At 51.4% G+C, this 14932-nt stretch overlaps 2 protein-coding genes and 1 long non-coding RNA gene across 5 annotated transcripts in view; 1 reads left to right on the top strand and 2 right to left on the bottom strand.

The window, feature by feature from the left end:
- The window catches only part of SMIM7 (small integral membrane protein 7), a 16094-nt gene extending 14889 nt beyond the window's left edge, over nt 1–1205 (bottom strand). The window contains exons 1-3 of one of the 2 annotated variants that reach the window (XM_032268679.1): nt 823–1205; nt 698–739; nt 152–204 (exon numbers count right to left, since the gene is read on the bottom strand). In XM_032268679.1, coding sequence (XP_032124570.1) covers nt 152–204; nt 698–739; nt 823–848 — 121 coding nt within the window. In that variant the 5' untranslated portion in view covers nt 849–1205. The remainder of the gene's footprint in view (nt 1–151; nt 205–697; nt 740–822) is intronic. The other variant, XM_032268680.1, reaches the window with a different exon arrangement.
- The window catches only part of LOC116543255, a 24590-nt gene extending 17928 nt beyond the window's left edge, over nt 1–6662 (bottom strand). The window contains exons 1-2 of the long non-coding RNA XR_004265520.1: nt 6522–6662; nt 2992–2997 (exon numbers count right to left, since the gene is read on the bottom strand). This is a non-coding gene — a long non-coding RNA (uncharacterized LOC116543255). The remainder of the gene's footprint in view (nt 1–2991; nt 2998–6521) is intronic.
- The window catches only part of TMEM38A (transmembrane protein 38A), a 32358-nt gene continuing 18318 nt past the window's right edge, over nt 893–14932 (top strand). Inside the window, exon 1 of one of the 2 annotated variants that reach the window (XM_032268677.1) lies at nt 893–972. Coding sequence is in view for 1 of the 2 variants with exons in the window: in XM_032268676.1 (XP_032124567.1) it covers nt 1977–2100 (124 nt within the window). In the remaining variant the exon portion in view is untranslated. Of the gene's footprint in view, nt 973–1898; nt 2101–14932 lie in introns of those variants that run through there. The other variant, XM_032268676.1, reaches the window with a different exon arrangement.

Raw genomic sequence — 14932 nt, 5'->3', positions numbered from 1 at the left:
AGGAAGGAAGGAAGGAAGGAAGGAAGGAAGGAAGGAAGGAAGGAAGGAAGGAAAAGAAAAAATAAAGCAAACGAGGGTAGGACTTAATGAAACAGAATTGTCCTCTCTGAAGTGGACCATGCAATTCCAGGGTCCAGGAAAAAGACCTTACCTGTGCTGGGCTCCCTCGACTCCTCCCCAAATCCCTGCGTGTCCTTCTTTTTCCTACAAAGAGGAGCAGACAGTGACCACTTTCAGTGGGACATAGACTCCTCGGTCCCCTGACCCCCACCTCAGAAGGCCACAAACACTAAGCTTCAGCCCTGGCCCTGCCGCTGACTTGCTGTGTGATCTCGGACGGTTCAATTTCCCTCTCTGGGCCACCACAGCCCGGACAACCACAGCCAGGTCAGCAGCCACCGACAGTTTACAAAGTGGCCTGACAGTGCGGGTCCAGGGTTGAGAATCCGGGTTGGGGCTGTTTCTTGGGGGATGGGTCTTAAGCTCTCCAGGAAAGCGAGCAGAGGGACACTAAAGGAACGGCGAGTATGGATTTAATGCCGCTCGATGGCGAGGAGGGTCAAAGCAAGGTAAACCAGGCTGGAGGCGTGGCCATAGGCGAGTAGGGCGGGGCCTGCGACGTGCCGCGAGATGACGCTTATGAGGGCGGGACTACAGGTCCCCCGGATGGAGCCGCAGTCAGGAGCGGCCTACTCACAGCTTAAAGTTCAGCACCGCCCCGGCATTCATCAGCAACGTCCTGCAGAAGGAGACTTATGGTTACTAGGGGCGCCCCCCGTCCTGTCTGGCTCTCTCTTCCCGGCCTCTGGTCCCCCTAATTACCCGAACAGCAGGATGTCTCCGATCATCGTTACGTCCGAAGCGGTTGTCAGAGCCGGAAGCGGAAGCCCCAGGGAAGAGGGGGTGGAGAGGAGCACAATCCGACCAATCCTAAAGCAACGTTGGCGAGGGCTGGGCCAATCGAAGGTGAAGGTCGGGAGGGTCCCGCCCTCTGCAGGCCAGGCCCCTTTAGGGGAGCACGAGCGCCCCACCTTGTTGGGGAGGTCCCGAGAGCCGGAATAGAAGGGGCGGGGCCAGCGTCTGACCTCACTCAGGGGCGGGGTCTTCTGGGGCGGGATTGGGTCACGGGTTCGAAGCGTGCCGCGCTTGCGTGAGGTCTCGTGTGCCGTAGGGTTAGCTGGGCAGCAATTCCTACTCACTTGCTGGGGTCCCAAATTGGGCTTCTGGAGAAAAGGAATCCTTTTGACTCCGGAGCTGCACTGAGTGCGGGCTCCCGACGCAGTGGGCTCCTCGAAACGGGCGCCGCAACCAACTGGGTTCTCAATGAGATCCTTTAGGGCCCCATGGGGGGCAGTGATCCCCACTGAGCTGCTCCACACAAGACTCTGGGGTCCTGACTTCCGGAGCCCCACCGAGGACGGGGTTCCTGATCTAACGGACCCTGTGGGGCAGGAAGTCTTGACCGGACCCCGCAGAGGACGGAGGTCCTAACCGATCCAATTTCCACGGGGATCAGGGGTTGTGATTCATGGGGTCCCACCAGGGCGTAAGGGTCCTCATTGTGCTCCACCGAAGATCGGGGTCCTCCTACTTGAGCCGATGGAGACCAGCTCTGGCTGATTCGGCCCCCTGGGAACCGGTGCCCCGCATGAGGGACGGGTCTCCAGAATGGGTAGCCCCCCAGCCCCTCTCGCCTTGCACTGGGGCCCCGCACCCCTCCTCCCTGGGTGGAACGGGGTCGCGATGGCACGAGGGTCAGCGTCTGGGACGCCCGACCGTCCGGCTCCATCCGTGGGGCTGGGCGTCCCCACCACCTGTCCCGGGGTGGGCCGTCGCCCCTCCTTTCCCGCGGGGGCCGGGCCTGGGGTGGCGCCTGGAGGGCGGGGGCGGGCCCAGCTGCGGGGGCGCAGTCGCTGGGCCGCTGGCGGCGGGACGGACGAGGCCGGGGCCCCGGGTGGCACCGGCGGGCGGGCGCCATGGAGCTGCTCTCGGCGCTGAGCCTGGGCGAGCTGGCGCTCAGCTTCTCGCGGGTGCCGCTCTTCCCAGTCTTCGACCTCAGTTACTTCATCGTCTCCATCCTCTACCTCAAGTATGAGCCAGGTGAGCCGGGGTCTGGGGCTGGAAGGGGCGGGTAGCGGGGGTCGCGGGCGGGAGCAGCTCGGGGTGCGCGGAGAGGAGAAGCCCGTACGTGGTGGAGGGAGCGGGGGGACAGGTTCAGGGATTGCATCGTGGGAGTGGGCAGGCGCGAGAATCGTGGGGTTCTCCCGCGATGAACCTGGGCGGGGGTGAGCCCAGGGTAGAAGCCCCCAGGACGCTGAAGCTGGGGGAGGGGAAGGAGAGGCGTGCGCCAGTTTAGAGGAGGGGGCGCAGGTGCTTTGGGGAGGGGTGGAGAGAAGGCCAGGACTCCTTGTTGGGTCAGAGCTGCAGGAACTTGGGCCAGGGGCGCTGGTCGTAGCGAGGGTGCAGGTGGGGGGTGATGCAGCTGCCCTGGCCGCACGCAGGTGTGACCTCCCTTCTTGACCTTGGCACGCGGAGTGGGAGCGCCAGCGGAGTGTCTATATAAGGGCCGCCGCGCTGGGGGCTGCGGAAAGTGACACCGGCTCCCCTCCCGGCTGCAACTGTCCAGCACCCTCCACTCCCCTCCCTTCCCCACGGCGCTGGACCATTCGAGTCCCCACGGGAATTCTTCCAGCCCTGGCTCCAGATCCTTTCCACCCTCGGAGCAGAACCGGTCCCAGGGCTGGGTGACTTGGGGTCAGCGTCCTCCCTCTCAGCTCCAGATCCCCCGCTGGGGAGGTCACTGGAGGGTAGATCCTGCTTCTTAGATTTTTTAAAAAGTCATTTTTTAAATGAGGATGAATGGCTTCCTTAGAACGTGTTCTATTTTTATATACAAGATTCACCATGAGCAAATGTTTCTCGTTCATCATTATTCTAGCACACCAGCAACTTACTAGAAAATAGATTTTAGACTTAGAAAAATAGCAGAACCTCAAACTTCATAAACCTTCCTCCCACTTAGATGTAAATTACCCCTACAGCTCAGAAAGGAAGTAGCTTTATTCTCAGATGATAAAAACAAGTGCTCCTGTTTACTAAAACTCAAACTGAAAAGGGAAAAGAGAAAAAAGAGAATTACTGTCAACATAATGGTGGCCACCTTCCTGATCTCTCTTCTGTTCATTTATACCTATGTAGTTATAGACGTAAATGCACGCTTTTTTTTTTTTTTTTTTTTTTTTTTTTTTTTTTTTTTGAGACGGAGTTTCACTCTTGTTGCCCAGGCTGGAGTGCAATGGCACGATCTCGGCTCACCGCAACCTCCGCCTCCTGGGTTCAGGCAATTCTCCTGCCTCAGCCTCCTGAGTAGCTGGGATTACAGGCATGCGCCACCATACCCAGCTGATTTTTTGTACTTTTAGTAGAGACGGGGTTTCACCATGTTGACCAGGATGGGCTCGATCTCTTGACCTCGTGATCCACCCACCTCGGCCTCCCAAAGTGCTGGGATTACAGGCGTGAGCCACCGCGCCCGGCCTTTTTTTTTTTTTTTTTTTTGAGACAGAATCTTGCTCTGTCACCCAGGCTGGAGTGCAGTGGTGTGATCTTGGCTCATGGCAACCTCTGCCTCCCGTGTTCAAGTGGTTCTCCTGCCTCAGCCTCCTGAGTAGCTGGGACTACAGGCACATGCAAACATGCCTGGCTAATTTTTGTATTTTTAGTAGAGACGGAGTTTCACCATGTTGGCCAAGATTGCCTTGATCTCCTGACCTCGTGATCCACCTGCCTCCCAAGTGCTGGCATTACAGGCATGAGCCACCTCGCCCAGCCAATGCACGCTCTTATACTAACAGGATTACACTCCACTTGCTAGGAATTTTTATTCTATTTTTGCCTGTTCACATGCCAGAATCTATTTCCTTAAATGCTATCCAGGAGAACACTTAATTTGCAAAACAAAATAGGCTTTTGTATTTTCCTAGCATGAACATGGGGCTATCTTTCTTTTCTGGGGAAGAATTCCTAGTGGCTCAGGCCCAGTCCTTGGGCAACTGCAGAACCCCGCATACCTTAGAAAATCTGAAACTAGCCAGGTGTGGTGACTCACACCTGTAATCCCAGCACTTTGGGAGGCCGAGGCAGGCGGATCACCTGAGGTCAGGAGCTCAAGACCAGCCTGGCCAACACGGTGAAACCCTGTTGCTATTAGAAATACAAAAATTAGCTAGTCGTGGTGGCATGCACCTGTAGTCCCAGCTATTCAGGAGGCTGAGGCAGGAGAATCACTTGAACCCTGGAGGTGGAGGTTGCAGTGAGCTGAGATCGCACCACTGCACTCCAGCCTGGGTGACAGAGTGAGACTCTGTCTCAGTAAAAAAAAAATACGAAAAAGAAAATCTGAAACTGAGGAGGTTTGGATCCTTGTGGGGATGTGGGACGCAAATGTTTCGAGAAAAGAGGTCTCCCAGCTGCCTGGGAACTTGCAAGAAGGTTCAAGATGTTTCTGCAGAAGTCCTAGAATAAACCATCCAAACTCCAAGCGCTGGAGCCTGAAGGTTCCTGAGGCTGAGATGTGGTTCCAAACCCTGGGAGCTTTTTTCTTATCTCCACCTCAGACCAATTGAATCAGAATATTAATCTCCCCTCCCTCAGTGACTGATGTATGTTTTCAGGGCTGAGGATACTCCACCCAGTTCACTCTCCTCCTTTCACAACTGGGGAAACAGGAAATAGTGGCCAAGCTATCTTAAATACACAGTGAGCCTGTGGTCTCACGGCTGGTCAGTTGCAGCCTCGGGACGCAGCCCAGGTCTGCTTAACTCCAAGAATCAGTACAACTAACGTGAGGTACTTGGTTTCCTTAGAAAAAGTAAGGTGTTGGAGGCCAGACGCGGTAGCTCATGCCTGTAATCCCAGCACTTTGGGAAGCAAGGCGGGCAGATCGCTTGAGCCCAGGAGTTCAAAACCAGCCTGGGTAGCATGACAAAACCCTGTCTCTACTAAAAATGCAAAAATTAGCCAGGTGTGGTGGCACACGCCTGTAATCCCAGCTATTTGGGAGGTAGACACATGAGAATCGCTCGAACCTGGGAGACAGAGGTTGCAGTGAGCTGAGATCTCCCCGCTGCACTCCAGCCTGGGCAACAGAGCCTGGGTAAGACTCTGCCTTGGGGAAAAAAAGAAAGAAAAGAAAGGAATTGGATTGAACTGTTAGGCTCAGTTTAGCCTGCATGCTAGGCATCTGTAAACTTTCTTCTCAGAATTTGTATGTTGGACCAGCTACAGAATTTGCAGGGCCCAGAACAAAATATCAGTGTGGGGCCTTTTGTTCAGAAATTAAGAATTTCAGGCCTGGGCACAATGGCTCACGCCTGTAATCCCAACACTTTGGGAGGCCGAGATGAGTGGAGGTGTGGAGTTTGAGACCAGCCTGACCAACATGGTGAAAACCCCTCTCTACTAAAAAATACAAAAACCAGCCGGGCGTGGTGGCCAGCGCCTGTAATCCCAGCTGCTCTGGAGGCTGACGCAGGAGAATCGTTTGATCTTGGGAGGCGGAGGTTGCAGTGAGCCAAGATCACGCCATTGTACTCTAGCCTGGGTGACAGAGCAAGACTGTCTAAAAAAAAAAAAAATAAAAAAAAAAAAATTTCATAGCCAGGCATGAAATTCTGGTGTGTGTCTGTCATCCCAGTTATTCAGGAAGCTGAGGCTGGAAGATCACTTGAGCTCAGGAGTTGGAGCTCAGCTGCGCCTGGTTCAGGCTTTCTTGAGAATCCTGAGAAAGGATGAAGCTCAGAGTGTGGTCCTCAGCTGAGCAGCATCAGTGTCACCTGGGAACTACAGTGAGCTGTGATCACACCAGCGCCCTCCAGCCTGGGCAACAGAGCAAGACCCTGTCTCCTAAAAAAAATAATTAAGTCCAGGCGAGGTGGCTCACGCCTGTAATCCCAGCACTTTGGGAGGCTGAGGTGGGCAGATCACCCGAGGTCAGGAGTTCAAGACCAGCCTGGCCAACATAGTGAAACCCCGCCTCTACTAAAATACATACAAAAATTAGCTAGGTGTGGTGATGCCTGCCTGTAGTCCCAGCTAATGGGGAGGTTGAGGCAGAAGAATTGCTTGAACCCGAGAGGCAGAGGTTGCAGTGAGCCAAGGTTGTGCCACTGCACTCCAGCCTAGTGCCTGGCAACAGAGCGAGACTCTGTCTCAAAAAAAAACAAAAAAATTAAGAGTGTCTGCATAGGTCAGATAATCTTAGCATTTGGGGAGGCTGAGGTTGGAAGATTGCTTGGACTTTGTGAGCAGCCTTGGGCAACATTGTGAAATTCCTTCTCTATTAAAAATACAAAAATATTAGCCAGGTGTGGTGGCATGTGCCTGTAGTCTTAGCTACTAGGGAGGCTGAAGTGGGAGGATTACCTGAACCCTGCAAGGTCGAGGCTGCAGTGAGCCATGATTGTAGCACTGCACTCTAGCCTGGGCGACAGTGAGACCCTGTCTCAAAAAAAAAAAAAAACAAAACAAAAAACAAACCACATCTCCCAATCTGGGGAGTCAGTTCTACCACTAGCACTGGGTAAACACCACACCAATTATTTCACCACCATGAGCTTCAGTTTATTTGTCTGTGAAATGGGATCATTGGTAAGAGATTCCCAGACTCCCTTTCCTAGCTATTGTAAAGATCTATAGAGAATTTTGTCAGTGATAAGGTCTAAGGCATTTGTGAGGGATGGTTATGTTATTTGGAAGTCTGCGGAGCAATGTGTTACTTGGGGTACGGGCATTTTCTGGGTCAGGATTGCTTCTTCTTTTTCTTTTCCTTTCTTTTTTTTTTTTTTTTTTTTTTTTTTTTTTCTTTTTTTTGAGTTGGACTGTTGCTTCCTCGCCCAGGCTGGAGTGCAGTGGCACAGTCTCAGCTCACTGCAACCTCTGCCTCCCAGATTCAAGTGATTCTTCTGCGTCAGCCTCCCAAATACCTGAGATTACAAGCACCCGCTACCACACCCGGCTAATTATTTTTGTATTTTTAGTAGCGATGAGGGTTCACCATGTCTGCCAGGCTGGTCTTGAACTCCTGACCTCAAGTGATCCACCTGCCCCAGCCTCCCAAAGTGCTGGGATTACAGGTACGAGCCACCGCTCTCGGACAACTGAACTTTAAAAAAAAATTGTTTTTTCTTTTCTCTTTTCTTCTTCTTTTTTTCCCTCTTCTAAAGTTTAACAACTCCTGTAAAAAAAAGAAATTTTTTTTGAGACAGGATCTTATTCTGTCTCCCAGGCTGGAGTGCAGTAGTGCAGTCAAACCTCACTCTAGCCTCTACCTCCTGGCTCCAGCAGTCCTCCCACCTCAGCCTCCCGTGGGTCAGGCTTTCTTGAGAATCCTGAGAAAATCCAGAGTGTGGTCTTCAACTGAGCAGTGTCAATGTTCCCTGAGAGCTGGTTAGAAATGCAGAGCCCCTGTGGTGGCTCACGCCTGTAATCCCAGCACCTTCGGAGACTGAGGCGGGGAGGTTATGAGGACAGGAGTTCGAGACCAGTATGGCCGATATGGTGAAACCCCATCTCTACTAAAAATACAAAAATTAGCCGGGCATGGTGGCAGGTGCCTATAATCCCAGCTACTTGGGAGGCTGAGGCAGAAGAATCAGTTGAAACTGGAAGGTGGAGGTTACAGTGAACCGAGATCACGCCACTGCACTCCAGCCCGGGCAAAAGAGCAAAAGTCCATCTCAAAAAAGAAAAAGAAAAGGAAGAAACTCAGAGCCCTAGCTGTTTCTGGGCATGGTGGCTCACACTTGTAATCCCAACACTTTGAGAGGCCAAGTCAGGCAGATCACCAAGGTCAGGAGTTCTAGACCAGCCTGGCCAACACTGCAAAAACCTGTCTTTACTAAAAATACAAAAAATAGCTGGGCGTGGTGGCACATGCCTGTAATTTCAGCTACTCAGGCGGCTGAGGCAGGAGCATTGCTTGAACCAGGGAGGCGGAGGTTTCAGTGAGCCAAGATCACACCATTGCACTCCAGCCTGGGCAACATGAGTGAACCTATGTCTCAGAAAAAAAAAAAAAAAAAAAGGAAAAGAAAGAAATGTAGAGCCCTAGGTCCCACCCAGCTCTGCCAAATGAGAATCTGTATTTGAGCACAACCTCTGGGTGATTTGGCTCATTTCTGGGGCCCCAAAGCTCCATGTGAGGAAAGAGAAGGAAGCAGTGAGTGCTGGCTGCAAAACTGAAGAAATGAAGGGGAAAAAAAAGAAATGCATAGCCTGGCCGGGTGCGGTGGCTCATGCCTATAATCCCAGCACTTTGGGAGGCTGACATGGGCGTATCACCTGAGGTCAGGAGTTTGAGACCAGCCTGGCCAACCTGGCAAAACCCTGTCTCTACTAAAAATACAAAATTAGCCTGGCATGGTGGGGCACACACCTGTAATCCCAGCTACTTGGGAGGCTGAGGCACAAGAGTTGCTTGAACCCGGGAGGCAGAGGTTGCAGTGAGCTGAGAACTCACCACTGCACTCCAGCTTAGATGACAGAGTCAGACTCCATCTCAAAAAATAAAAAAAAAAATAAATAAAATAAAATCCTTTTGTTCTGATATCACCTCTCTTTCATTTAAATCAGAATCATTGGCCTGGCACGGTGGCTCACATCTGTAATCCCAGCACTTTGGGAGGCCAAGGTGGGCGAATCACCTGAGGTCAGGAGTTCGAGATCAGCCTGACCAAAATAGTGAAACCCTGTCTCTACTAAAAATACAAAAATTAGCCGAGAATGATGGTGAGCACCTGTACTCCCATGTACTCAGGAGGCTGAGGTGGGAGAATCACTTGAACCCAGGAGGCAGAGGTTGCAGGGAGCCGAGATCATGCCATTGCACTCCAGCCTGGGTGACAGAGCGAGACTCAGTCTCAAAAAAATAAAATATTAAATAAATAAATCAGAATCGTGGGGCTGGATGAGGTGGCTCAACCCTTAATCCCAGCACTTTGGGAGGCCAAAGCAGGTAGACCGACTGAGGCCAGGAGTTCCAGCCTGGCCAACACAGTGAAACCCTGTCTCTACTAAAAATACAAATATTAGCCAGGTGTAGTGGTGCAAGCCTACGATCCCAGCTACTCGAGAGGCTGAAGCACGAGAATGGCTTGAACCTGGGAGGCCAAGGTTGCAGTGAGCCAAGATCATGCCACTGCACTCCAGCCTGGGCAACAGAGGCAGACTCCATCTAAATCATCATCATCATAATAATAATAATAATAATAAATTCACAATCGCTGGGATTGGCACCAAACATCGATATTTTTTAAAATTCTCTGGATGAGAACTGGTTCTCTGCATTGGGGTATTCCAGCCTTGCCCTGTGCATTTCAGGAGGCTTTATAGCATCCTCCAACCTCTAGAGGCCAGTAGCACCTCCCCCCGCCCCCACCATCCAATAATGACAACCAAAAATGCCCCAGATACTGCCAGCGTCCCTGGGGGCACAGTCTCTCCCAGTTGAGGACCATTGATCTGGATCATAAATCTCAAAACTCCCATGCCTCCAGGGGCCAGTCAGATCATACATGCTACACAGAGGCCAGCCAGGTGGGGACCATCTGTCCCCAGGGGAGAACCAAGCAGGCACAACTCTACCTGGTTGGGGCTGGAACCCCCAGAACTGATTTTTCCTCTGTGTCTGTGTTGGCTGTTCAAACATTTCTTTTTCTTTTTTAAATTAGTAGAACTTGGCTGAGCGTGGTGGCTAACACCTGTAAACCCAGCACTTTGGGAGGGTGAGGCAGGCAGATCACCAGAGGTCAGGAGTTCAAGACCAGCCTGGCCAACATGGAGAAACTGTGTCTCAACTAAATACAGAAAATATTAGCCGGGCATGCTGTCAGGCACCTGTAATCCCAGCTACTCAGGAGGCTGAGGCAGGAGAGTCACTTGAACCTGGGAGGCAGAGGTTGCAGTGGGCAGAGATCATGCCTGGGTGACAGAATGAGACTGCCTCAAAACAAAAACAACATAGAGATAGGGTCCTACTATGTTGCCCAGGGTGGTCTTGAACTCCTGGGCTCAAGAGATCCACCTGCCTAGGCCTCCCAAAGTGTTCAGATTACAGGTGGGAGCCGCTGCACCCGGCCAACCACTGATCTTTCTACCACTGCCGTAGTTTTGCCTTTTCCAGAATGTCCTATGGTTGGAATCATGTGGTGTTTGCCCCTTTCAGACTGGCTTCTTTCATTCTGGAATATGCATTTAAGGTTCCTCCGTGGCTTTTCATGCCTTGATACAGCTCACTGAATAATATTTCATGGTAAGGATGCTTCATAGTTTGTTTTTCCATTTACTTCCTGTAGGGCATCTGGGTTGCAGTTTTAACTTTTGTTTTTTTTTGAGACAGAGTCTTGCTCTGGCACCCAGGCTGGAGTGCAGCGGCACTATCTTGGCTCACTGCAACCTCTGCCTCCCAAGTTCAAGTGATTCTCTTGCCTCAACCTCTCGAGTAGCTGGGATTACAGGCACATGCCACCACACGCAGCTAATTTTTGTATTTTTACAGTTTCACCATGTTGGCCAGGCTGGTCTTGAACTCCTGCCCACAAGTGATCTACCTGTCTCGGCCTCCCAAAGTGCTGGGATTACAGGCGTGAGCCACGGCACCAGGCCTCTTTATTTTATTTATTTATTTATTGAGATAGAGTCTTGCTGTGTCACCCAGGCTGGAGTGCAGTGGTGCGACCTCAGCTGACTGCGACCTCTGCCTCCCAAGTTCAGGCGATTCTCCTGCCTCAACCTCTCTCAAGTAGCTGGGATTACAGGCGCCTACCACCACGCCCAGCTAAGTTTTGTATTTTTAGCAGAGACAGGGTTTTACCTTGTTGGCCAGGTTGTTCTTGAACTCCTGAATAGGCGATCTGCCCGCCTTGGCCTCCCAAAGTGCTGGGATTGCAGGCGAGAGCCACCGCACCTGGTCAAGTTTTAATGTTTTTTATATGCCGTTAGGACCAAAGAAAACTGTTCTTTGATCCCTGGTTTGAGATCTCTGGTTTGAACTACAAGCTTTTTAAGGGCAGGAGGCTATTCACCCTGCTCAACCTTGTGAGGCAGGGGCTGCCGTCTTCATTTTACAGGGGAGGAAACTGGCACAGAAAGCTGAGCTCAAAGGCTCAGGAGGAAGAGACTGGTCCTAGAGTCACTGAGAGACTTGGTCAGTACCCCATGCCTCGTACACTTCCGAGTAAATTGCACGGTGCCGGAGTGCCCTGGGGAGCCTTCTAGCACTGTCCAGCCATCTGCAAATGAGGTATTGACCCCTGGAGAGGGAAAGTCACAGAGTCTATTACAGACCAGGACTTAGGGACCCAAGCCTTTTTCCTCTTGTCTGAGGCAGAGCTGATTTTTTAAAAATCCATCTACTGAAGTTTCCACCCACAGGTACTTTCCATTTCCGCACCATTCCAGAAATACCTCTTGCGTCGTTGCTAGGCACTAAGCAATCTCTTTTTCACTCTTGCAGGCATCTTTGGAAATGACTGATATAGCCCTGGAGTGGCCAGTTTGTCCAGGCTTTCCCAAAACGAGCATCAAAAGTCCCAAGTCCAGCGGGGCATGGTGACTCACACCTGTAATCCTAGCACTCTGGGAAGCCAAGGCGGGTGGATCACCTAAGGTCAGGAGTTCCAGACCAGCCTGGTCAACATGGAGAAGACCCTGTCTCTGCTAAAAATGCAAAAGTTAGCCGCTGGTCATGGTTGTGGGTGCCTGTAATCCCAGTAATCCCAGCTACTCGGGAGGCTGAGGCAGGAGAATCACTTGAACCTGGGAGGTAGAGGCTGCAGGGAGCCGAGATTGGTGCCACTGCACTCCAGCCTGGGCAACTGAGCAAGACCCCGTCTCAAAAAAAAAAAAAAAAGGTCCCATATCCTAGGAAACCCCTGGGGCCCAGGCAAAGGGGGATAATTGGTCACCCTAGACAGCCTCTCCATGCTACACATGGGCAAACCGAGGCCCAGGGAAGGGAGGGACTAGCCTAAGGCAACCCAATGAGAGGGGAATGTGTCCGTGGCAGGCAGCAGGTGAAAACTTATTAGCTTCCTGGGGCTGCCCTAAAACCCAGCAAGAGAAACCGAGGAGTTCGGAAAGGGAAAGGACCTAGGATTTGTTTTTTTTTGTTTTTTTGTTTTTGTTTTTGAGATAAGAATCTTGCTCTGTTGCTCAGGCTGGAGTGCAATGGCATGATCTTGGCTCACTGCAACCTCTGTCTCCTGGGTTTAAGCAATTCTCCTGCCTCAGCCTCCCAAGTACCAAGTAGCTGGGATTATAGGCGCCCCCCACCATGCCCAGCTACTTTTTGTATTTTTAGTAGAGATGGGTTTCACTGTGTTGGCCAGGCTGGTCTCAAACTCCTGACCTCAGGTGATCCACTCACCTCAGACTCCCAAAGTGCTGGGATTACAGGTGTGAGACACCAAGCCTGGCTGTCATCTTGGTCCTTTGACAGTGAAGGAAACTGAGGCTTGGGGGGCAGGCAGTCAGTTGCCCAAGGCCATGCCAGAGTGAGTGGCAGAACCAGAAGCTAGGCATGTGACGGGATTTCGCCATGTTGCCCAGGCTGGTCTTGAACTCCTGAGCTCAAGTGATCTGCCTGCCTCGGCTTCCCAAAGTCCTGGGTTGACAGGCGTGCGCCACTGTGCCCAGCCGGCATGTGACTTATATAGCAGGCACACACATGATGCAAACGTGGGCATCTGCCTGTCCCCGTCACCACTCCCCAACCTCGGTCCTTGGGATGGTCCCAGAGGGCACAAGAAAGATCCTGGAAAGAATTCAATCCCTGGGAGTTATTTTTAGATGCACAGGTATCCATTTCTACAAAACATGGGTGCCTCATCCGACCTGGCCTCTGCACAGGCCACCAGCTGCTCCAAGGGATTAACTCTCAGCCAGTTGTGTTTTAAATAGACCCTAGAAGGGGCTGAGAGCATTTTACCTCATACCCTAGGACCTTGGTCAATGTAGAGACTCAGGACAACCTTGAGAGCAGGGAGAAGCTGCATTTTGGGCTTATAACTGCAGGATGAGATTAGAGGAGGGAAAAGTTCATCCCAGTCCTCATCAGGAGTTAGACAAAGAAGCAACATTCTGCTTTATTTTTAAAAACAGATGTGGGCTGGGCGCGGTGGCTCACACCTGTAATTTCAGCACTTTGGGAGGTGAGTCAGGCGGATCTTGAGGTCAGGAGTTCAAGACCAGCCTGACAACATGGAGAAACCCTGTCTCTACTTAAAATACAAAATTAGCTGGCCGTGGTGGCACATGCCTGTAATCCTAGCTACTCGGGAGGCTGAGGCAGGAGAACCGCTTGAACCCGGGCGGTGGAGGTTGTGGTGAGCCTAGATCAGGCCACTGTACTCCAGCCTGGGCGACAGTGAGACTCCGTCTCAAAAAATAAAACAAAACAAAACAAAAACCCAGAGATGTGGAGAGGAAAAAAATAGCTTGTTCAAGATCACATGGTTAGTTGGTGGGGATGGCAAAGCAAGGGGCAAGTGGCAAGTGTATCGATTACTTACTCGCAAACAGGCCTGTCCAATCTTTTGGCTTCCCTGGGTCATGTTCGAAGAATTGTCTTGGGCCTCATATAAAATACACTAACACTAACAATAGGTGATGAGTTAAACACCCCCCCACACCTCCACCCCCCGGCACACTACATATAAATAACATACATTATCGGATCATACGTTCATTTAATTTTTTTTTTTTTTTTTTTTTTTTGGGAGAATCTCACTCTGTTGCCCAGGCTGGAGTGCAGTGGTGCTGTCTGGGCTCACGGCAATCTTTATCTCCCAAGTTCAAGCGATTTTGATGCCTCAGCCTTCCGAGTAGCTGGGATTACAGGTGCATGCCACCACGCTTGGCTAATTCTTTTATTTTTAGTAGAGACAGGGTTTCATCATGTTGCCCAGGCTGGTCTTGAACTCCTGACCTCGGGTGATCCGCCCACCTTGGCCTCCCAAAGTGCTGGGATTACAGGCGTGAGCCACTGCACCCGGCCGTAAGTGATCATTTTGCAGCCCAATCTTTTCACTCAGCAATAAGCTTATGGGACTTGTCTTTGTTGATAAATCTAGAACAGTGATTCTCAACCAGAAGGGATGTTCCCAGAGGACAAATTTGGCAATATCTGGAGACATTCTTGGTTGTCACAGCTGTTGAGGAGGGTGCCACTGTCATCTAGTGGGCAGAAGCCAGGGATGCTGCTTAACACGCCATAATGCACAGGATGCCCCCATAGCAAAAAATGATCCAACTCCAGATGTCAACAGGGCTGAAGTTCAAAAACCCTGATCAAGGTCTAGTTCACTTTTCTTTTGTTTCTTTTTTTTTTTTTTTTTTTTTTTGAGACAGAGTCTCCATCTGCACCTAGGCTGAAGTGCAGTGGCCAGTCTTAGCTTACTGCAATTTCTGCCTCTTAGGTTCAAGCAATTCTCCTGCTTCAGGCTCCTGAGTGGCTGGGATTACAGGCGCATGCCACCATGCCTGGCTAAATTTTGTATTTTTAGGAGAGACGGGGTTTTGCCATGTTGGCCAGGCTGGTCTCCAACTCCTGACCTCAAGTGATCCAACTGCCTTGGCCTCCCAAAGTGCTGGGTGAGCCACCGCAACCAGCCTAGTTCACTTTTTTTTCTTTTTTTGAGACGGAGTCTGGCTCTATCACCCAGACTGGAGTTCAGCGGCATGATCTCGCTTCTTTGCAACCTCTGCCTCCCAGATTCAGGCAATTCTGTGCCTCCCAAGTAGCTGGGATTACAGACACCCGCCACCACGCCCAGCTAATTTCTGTATTTTTAGTAGAGACAGGTTTTCACCATCTTGGTCAGGCTGCATCTCAAACTCCTGACCTCGTGATCCATCTGCCTCGGCCTCCCAAAGT

Source organism: Sapajus apella, unplaced genomic scaffold (assembly GCF_009761245.1).
Source record: "Sapajus apella isolate SASKATOON/1434 unplaced genomic scaffold, GSC_monkey_1.0 scaffold185, whole genome shotgun sequence".
In the NCBI taxonomy this organism is placed as follows: Eukaryota; Metazoa; Chordata; class Mammalia; order Primates; family Cebidae; genus Sapajus; species Sapajus apella.
This window is presented reverse-complemented; position numbering and strand designations above follow the sequence as displayed.